Consider the following 7,780-nt stretch of genomic DNA (forward strand, 5'->3'; position numbering starts at 1 on the left):
GCACGTTGGTGCAGTGGAATGAAGTAAACTACGTGCGATGACACGACAGAGAGAAATTGACAAAATCCTAACTGTGTATATTCATTGTGGTGACGGCTGGTAGATATATATAGAGGGAGGACTGCGCGGTTGAGGTATGTTATGATCGGACTCTTAACCGACATGATTTTTATATACTTTTCTGTTTACCCACATAGCAAAAAGAATAAAACTATAAAAAAAACCGCACCTACGCAAGCAACTGAACCTAATTTCGACGAAGCATTCACGCAGGTGCCACGCGCTTACGCCCTCCACCCTGACGAGGTGAGGCGAGCAAGCGTGCGTATGTATTCTTTCAGTCCTGCCATCACACATGCTAATTATGTGAAAAAAAGAAATCCTTTTAAATTGATCTTCCTCTATCTCCACTGGCAAATTGAGACTAAAAGATAAACATATCTTTACATAGTTATATCTCTGAAATTTATTTAGAATTAAAAAATATAATAGGCAAGCCTATATATTCTAACAGGCATAAGATACGATTTTTCCCATCATAGTTGGGTATGGAATTATTTGCATCTTTTTTAAACGGCATTTTCCACAACACAATCTTTATTAAAGACCATAGGGTGCGGAACAAGGGTCTTGAACCCGCCGGCTCGGCCCCAACCTCATGCGCTGCTACCGATCCGCGAATTATTTGCATCTTAACTAAAGTTAAATGGCCTCTCTCGCTCATGTATTCGGCCAGAACATTCAGCGAAAAAAATGCGTGAAGTTTGATACCGGCACCATGCTTGGGCACTGACTCCGGCGAAGAGCTTGAGCTGGGATAACTAGCTTGCCAGAAGAAGAAGACCGTGTTATGACTTATTAGCGCTTATAGGATAATATAATACTATCTGCTGGAGTAGTATTAGTGAATATAATCATGTTCTTTTGTTTTTTTTTTTTAGATCATGTTCGATGTGTGATTCGCTGATTTTCCACGAAGAAAAATGCCGAAACGGCCGGACGGCACAGCGTCGTTGGGGACTCCGGACTCGCGGCGTCGGGTGCGCGTGCTGTGTGCCCTAACGCCGTGGCCGTGAAAAGGGGCGGCACCGCGCTGTCGAGCCCCAGACGCCATTAAAAGCGGGTGCCCCGGGCAACCATCCCTTCCCCTTTCCCAACTTCCCACCCCACCCCTACATGTCGTCGCGTTCCTCCCCGCGCTCGTGCTCCTGCATCTTCCCACTCCCCACGCCCTCGCACTAATGGCGAAGGCTGTTTGTTAATAGAGGTAACAGCCGGCTAACCCACCGTCCGTCGTTTCTTGGATTCTGCGCATCTTCCAGTTTAGAAGAGTTTTGCTTTGGTTTCTTGATTCCTTCCGATTACGGCATTCTCTGGGGCGTGGATTTGGTTGTGGGGAGGAGGCTAGTTGAAGATTTGTGGTGGAATCTGTGGGGGAATTGATGGTGGGGTTCATGAAATGGGTGCATGATTGGTTGCTGTGGGACGCGTTCTTGGAGTGCGGAGGGATCATGAGGCCGCCTATTAGATAGCGGCTGGAGAGGGAGAGGAAGCTGAGGGGGAGGCCGCCAATAGCACCCACCACCCCGAGGCGCGAGTCACCAGCCATGGGGGAAGACCTCGTCACCACCCTGTCCATGGAGAACGGCGGAGGCCACCACGGCCCCTGCACGTTCCTCTCCATGGACCCGTCCGGCAACCTCTCCGCGCCGGACGACCGCGCCGTCGGCGTCATGATGCAGGCCCTCATCGGAGGGGGCGTCGGCGTGCACACACACGCCGTGTCGCCCTCCGGCGCGCCTCCGCTCGACATCAACCAGCCGTGGCAGACGGACCTCTGCGACATGCTGGACGTCGGCCTCAGGCCACAGGTGTACAGCGCCGAGGCCGTGCTCAGCTGTGCTCCCAAGGCCGGGAGCCGCAAGGCCGCCAAGCGCGGGGACAGCATCTGGGGAGCCTGGTTCTTCTTCACCTTCTATTTCAAGGCCCTGCTGTCGGACAAGTGCAAGGACAAGGTTATCCGGGACACCAACGGCGTGCTGGAGTTTGACAAGTCGGACCTCCGGCACGACATGTTCCTGGTGCAGCACGACATGGAGAACATGTACATGTGGGTGTTCAAGGAGCGGCCGGAGAATGCCCTTGGGAAGATGCAGCTGAGGAGCTACATGAACGGGCACTCGCGGCCTGGTGAGCCGCAGTTCCCGTTCAGTGCCGACAGGGGATTTGTCCGGTCGCACCGGATGCAGCGTAAGCACTACCGGGGGCTCTCAAACCCACAATGTATTCATGGGATTGAGGTGGTGAGGTCACCAAATCTTGCAAGGCTCGCCGATGTTGACCTGAGGAGGTGGGCAGAGCTTACAGGGAGGGAGCTCAATTTCGTAGTCCCGCAGGGGGCCAGTGATTTTGGGACATGGAGAACTATGCCGAGCTCAGAGCTTGAGCTTGAGAGGCCACACCCTGTCATGAAGAGCAATGGTAACCAAAACCCAACGAAGCTGCTAAATGGATCAGGCTTGAATTTGTCATCACCGTCGAATCTTTCAGGAGAAGATGGTATTGATCTCTCTCCAGTTAGTAGCAAACGCAGGAAGGAAGGGTTCCCACATGTCATGGATGAAGAAGCCTTCTTGCCACTGAATTCTTGCATCGAGAAGACTCAAGATGTGGAGATGCATTCAGTCACGCAACCTTCATGGCTCCACGAATTCACTGGGGTAATGATAAAGGCTTCCGGGCCAGTGACTGCCTCCAAGTCTATTTACGAGGATGACCAGGCCTACTTAATCATGGTCAGCTTGCCATTTGTTGATCAGCAGAGGGTGAAGGTTTCGTGGAGGAACACTCTTACTCATGGCATTGTGAAGATCCTTTGTGTTAGTACTGCAAGGATGCCACACATAAGAAGACATGGTAGGATTTTCAAGCTTGCTGATCCCTCGCCGGAGCACTGCCCTCCTGGGGATTTCATCCGTGAAATACCTCTATCTACTCGCATTCCTGAAGATGCTAAGCTGGAGGCATACTTTGATGAGGCTGCTTCAGTGCTTGAGATTGTGGTCCCAAAACGAGGAAATGAGCCTGAAGAACATGAAGTTAGGGTCTCACTGCGACCTCCTCACTACGGAGCTAATGATCTACTTTTGACCTAAGTAAAGTAAGGTCTCTTAGCCATGTTGCATCTTGTTTGTAACCCCAGATTAACGCTGAAATGACCTGAGAATCAAGGTTTCAGTATAATGCTTGTTGTGTGGCTAGTCTTTTTAGTGCCTGTGCTGTACCTGTACTAAGTCTTCAGCAACAAAGACTTGGCTGCAGACTAGTTTGTTCTAGATTTTGTGTTATGGTTGTCTTTTTAACCCTCATGTTCTACAGTTATGGTGGGATTGCTGATTCTAGATTCAATTACCAAAATAAAATTCTGAGTTATCACCTGTTTGCTTGTATCTTGGATCTTGATTGTCTGCGAGTACCAGTCTCTACCATCCAAATTTTACACTGCTATCTGCAGTAAAGCAACTAATGATTTCCTTGTGCAAGTTAGATTTAACTCTTCGCCCCAAATGAGGCACCTGAATTCAAGTAATTTGCCGGATTCGCTTCAGTTATGAAGCAGAAAACAACTCGGATTAAAGCTTTGATCAAACATCTTAGACAGGGCATCCCTCAAGAAACAGAGAAGGAATAGAGTCGATACATTTTGCCTTTCAAACAAGCATCCAAATTCTAACAAAGGTTCCTAACAAAGCAAAACTTCTGACAGTAGACACGGGAGAAATATGCCGCTCCCAACCTTTTTATGTAGTAGAGGAGAAAAGAAATTGTTGTGCTGATATTATTCTAGTTAAGCTAGAACATATTTTTATTACATTCATGTTTGCACAAAGTGTATGCCTGCAGATATTAACCCAATGTTTCAGTTGTGATTTTAAGTTGATTCTAGAACGAAAGCATAGGAAGAAGTCCAACGTGACCGCTGATTCTTGGTCGGTTCAAGTTTAATGGAAACCCTTTCCATCTAAAAAAAGAAAAAGAAAAAAAAATCAAATGTGACCATGCGCCGATTTGCAAACGCTACTGCCCTTGATAGCGTTTTTCAGATATTGCATCCCACGACTGAATTCAGCACTTACGATATTGGCGATGGATGCTGAAGTAAGCGAGAGAGAGGTCGCAACTTAATAAGCCGGTGTACACGAGCGCGATGGGGCATTCGAGCACTTGAACCCAAAAAGAAAGAAAAATAACGCTTAACGATTTTGATTTGTTATAAAAAGTTTTACGACAGCTAAAGCCACAACACTTCCAAAGGTTTCTCCATCTCACGACTTGAACCACAAACTAACAACACTCCCTGAACACCAAAACAACCTTCAGAGTTCACACTTCAGGCTCCCTCACCGAAACAACCTTAGACTATTAGCAACTTAATCGACCTCCTCGATCTTGGGGCCAGCACCGCTCCCACCGGCCGGGGCATCCTCATCCATGCCGGCGGCGCCACCCATGCCCGCGCCAGCGCCCTGGTACATCTTCGCGATGATGGGGTTGCAGATGGCCTCCAGCTCTTTCATCTTGTCCTCGAACTCGTCCGCCTCGGCGAGCTGGTTGCCGTCCAGCCAGCTGATGGCTCCATCGACGGCGTCCTCGATCTTCTTCTTGTCCTCTGCCGGGAGCTTGGAGGCTATCTTGTCGTCCTTGATGGTGTTCCTCATGTTGTAGGCGTAGTTCTCGAGTGCGTTCTTGGCGTCCACCTTCTTCTTGACCTCCTCGTCCTCCGCCTTGTACTTTTCAGCCTCCTGCACCATCTTCTCGATCTCCTCTTTGCTCAGCCGGCCCTTGTCGTTGGTGATCGTGATTTTGTTCTTCTGCCCAGTGGTCTTGTCCTCGGCTGAGACGTTGAGGATACCGTTGGCGTCGATGTCGAAGCAGACGGTGATCTGGGGCACGCCGCGGGGAGCAGGAGGGATGCCGGAGAGCTCGAACTTGCCGAGGAGGTTGTTGTCCTTTGTTCTGGCGCGCTCACCCTCGTACACCTGGATCAGGACGCCGGGTTGGTTGTCGGAGTAGGTGGAGAAAACCTGCTCCTTCTTGGTGGGGATGGTTGTGTTCCTCGGGATGAGCACGGTCATGACGCCACCGGCAGTCTCGAGGCCGAGGGACAGCGGCGTGACGTCGAGCAAGAGCAGGTCCTGCACCTTCTCGTTGCCCTCGCCAGTCAGGATGGCGGCCTGGACAGCAGCGCCGTAAGCCACGGCCTCGTCGGGGTTGATGCTCTTGCACAGCTCCTTGCCATTGAAGAAGTCCTGCAGCAGCTGCTGCACCTTGGGGATACGAGTGGAGCCACCGACGAGCACGACGTCGTGCACGGTGCTCTTGTCCATCTTGGCGTCGCGCAGGCACTTCTCCACGGGCTCCATGCACTTGCGGAACAAGTCCATGTTCAGCTCCTCGAAGCGAGCCCTGGTGATCGTCGAGTAGAAGTCGATGCCCTCGAACAGAGAGTCGATCTCAATGGTGGTCTGGGCGGTCGACGACAGCGTGCGCTTGGCGCGCTCGCAGGCTGTACGCAGCCGGCGAAGAGCGCGGGGGTTGCCGCTGATGTCCTTCTTGTGCTTGCGTTTAAATTCTTGGACGAAGTGGTTCACCATGCGGTTGTCAAAGTCCTCACCCCCAAGGTGAGTGTCACCGGCAGTGGCCTTCACCTCGAAGATGCCCTCCTCAATGGTGAGCAGCGACACATCAAACGTGCCACCACCAAGGTCGAAGATGAGCACGTTCTTCTCGCCGGAACTGCTGGCCTTCTTGTCAAGACCGTAGGCAATGGCAGCGGCGGTGGGCTCATTGATAATACGCAGCACATTGAGGCCGGCAATGACACCGGCATCCTTGGTCGCCTGCCTCTGAGAATCGTTGAAGTAGGCTGGCACTGTCACGACAGCGTTCTTGATTGTGGAGCCGAGGTAGGCTTCAGCAATCTCCTTCATCTTGATGAGCACCATGGAGGAGATCTCCTCGGCGGCAAACTGCTTCTCCTCGCCCTTGTAATTGACGACAATCATCGGCTTGTCGCCAGGGCCAGGGATGACCTTGAACGGCCACAGCTTCATGTCACTTTGCACGGACGGGTCCGAGAAACGTCTCCCAATCAACCGCTTAGCATCTGCATTTTACAAAGGAGAAGCACAAGACCATGAGTTACAGTACTCGTTGAAATCTGGGGGGATAATACAACAAGACCTCTCCCGATTCAGCTTGGGCATGTTTTGTTTCTTTGCCCACTACCTTGCTTGGCAAGGTTTGGAAAGGGAAAACTTGCTACATTTGACTCCCTCAAAAGCATGGAAATTCTAGCTCATCTTGCTCAAATTCAAACCAAGCAAAACAACCAAACATGCTTGCTTGTCTTCTAACCCTTGGTATGCGAAGGTGGGCAAGAAAACCAAACATACCCATAAATACCTTGAAGCAGCGGCGAGCAGAGCAAAGCATAAATATTTAACAGCGAGCAGAGCAAAGCAGAAATATTTCCTCAGGCACTAACAGCAGACGAGTAGCACAATGAGAAATTAAAACAAGGAATTACTCAATTTTGTCAGAAAATAAATGTCGACAACTGAACAGAGAATCATCATCAATCAGTACACTATTCAGATAGAATATTAATCCCTGAGACAAAATTTAGCAGGAATTTTCTGAATTTAAGCGGCTTATGACATTATCAGATGCTGAACATACCGCTAAATTCCCAGTTTCATACCGTTTCAATAGTATATGTCCCTCAAATTCCATGTTCCGTCACAGCTTAGATTACTACTACCAGATAATGCTTGCTAAGTGCTAACTCCTCTTAATTTTGTGCAGAGCCTATCGTTGATTTCTACTAGCATGTTCAAAGCACGGTAAACAGCACACAGATGATCAAAAGCAGGCACATAAAAATTATAGTACTGTAGCATGCATGTAGATGGATCCACCATCACTGCTTGATCCAGATCCAAACTAAGCCACTCGCATTCACATAGTAGGTAGGTACTTGGAACGAGGGGAGGAAAGGAGCCAAGCACGTACCAAAAACGGTGTTGATGGGGTTCATGGCGACCTGGTTCTTGGCGGCGTCGCCGATGAGCCGTTCGGTATCGGTGAACGCGACGTACGACGGCGTGGTGCGGTTCCCCTGGTCGTTGGCGATGATCTCCACGCGGTCGTGCTGCCACACGCCGACGCACGAGTAGGTTGTGCCGAGGTCGATCCCGATCGCCGGACCCTCCCCCTTAGCCATTGCTCCCTGAATCGCTTGCTCGAACGGCGAAACTAGAGCTCGTGATCCAAGAAAATCGTCGCGAATTCAGTCGCTTGATTGCTTTGCTTTTTGGCAACTACTCCTGGCGAAGCGTGGGTTTTATGGGAGGTGACGGGGTTTCGAGAACATTCTGGCGCGGCCGAAACGAGCCGTTGGATTCAGATCGGAGGGGCGTTCGAGAAGGGTCTAGATGATTCGGGTTTGGGAACTGAGCCAATCGGAACGCGACAACTGTGCACGTCGGCGTACGACTCGGGCGGTTGGGGAGACTCCGGTCTTTGATCTCGTTATTAAGCGGAGAAGTGCCGAGACAGGGAGATTAGAGAGCATAATTCTTATATTTTAATAATAATGATGTTTATATTAAATATACAGTGAAGGATGGTAAGAACACGTGTTGGAAGGCTGGTTACCTAACATGTGTTCCATCATTTGTAACTATTAATTACTTTAAATAACTGTTAATAATAGTTA

The 7,780-nt window shown here is 50.1% G+C and overlaps 2 protein-coding genes across 2 annotated transcripts; one reads left to right on the forward strand and one right to left on the reverse strand.

Annotated features, from left to right (window-relative positions):
- Window positions 1–1,094: 1,094 nt before the first annotated feature.
- On the forward strand, window positions 1,095–3,437 carry LOC133924144 (uncharacterized). Its single transcript, XM_062369555.1, has one exon. The coding sequence runs from the start codon at window positions 1,608–1,610 to the stop codon at window positions 3,153–3,155; it is 1,548 nt and encodes a 515-aa protein (XP_062225539.1). The 5' UTR covers window positions 1,095–1,607; the 3' UTR covers window positions 3,156–3,437.
- An 800-nt stretch (window positions 3,438–4,237) lies between these two features.
- Window positions 4,238–7,400, reverse strand: LOC133924139 (heat shock 70 kDa protein 4-like). The gene is made up of 2 exons (XM_062369547.1): window positions 7,075–7,400; window positions 4,238–6,166 (listed from the first exon to the last, which is right to left on the reverse strand). Exons 1-2 carry the CDS (start codon window positions 7,283–7,285, stop codon window positions 4,431–4,433), a joined length of 1,947 nt encoding a protein of 648 aa, XP_062225531.1. The 5' UTR covers window positions 7,286–7,400; the 3' UTR covers window positions 4,238–4,430.
- Window positions 7,401–7,780: the final 380 nt, after the last annotated feature.

Source organism: Phragmites australis, chromosome 1 (genome assembly GCF_958298935.1).
Source record: "Phragmites australis chromosome 1, lpPhrAust1.1, whole genome shotgun sequence".
Classification (NCBI taxonomy): Eukaryota; Viridiplantae; Streptophyta; class Magnoliopsida; order Poales; family Poaceae; genus Phragmites; species Phragmites australis.

What these genes read in the sequence shown, in the direction of transcription:
- LOC133924139 (XM_062369547.1), bottom strand. Translation starts at nt 7,285, where the DNA reads ATGGCTAAGGGGGAGGGTCCGGCGATCGGGATCGACCTCGGCACAACC. An exon ending in CCCCATCAACACCGTTTTTG is followed by an intron (nt 6,167 to 7,074) that starts GTACGTGCTTGG and finishes TGTAAAATGCAG; the next exon opens with ATGCTAAGCGGTTGATTGGG.
- LOC133924144 (XM_062369555.1), top strand. Translation starts at nt 1,608, where the DNA reads ATGGGGGAAGACCTCGTCACCACCCTGTCCATGGAGAACGGCGGAGGC.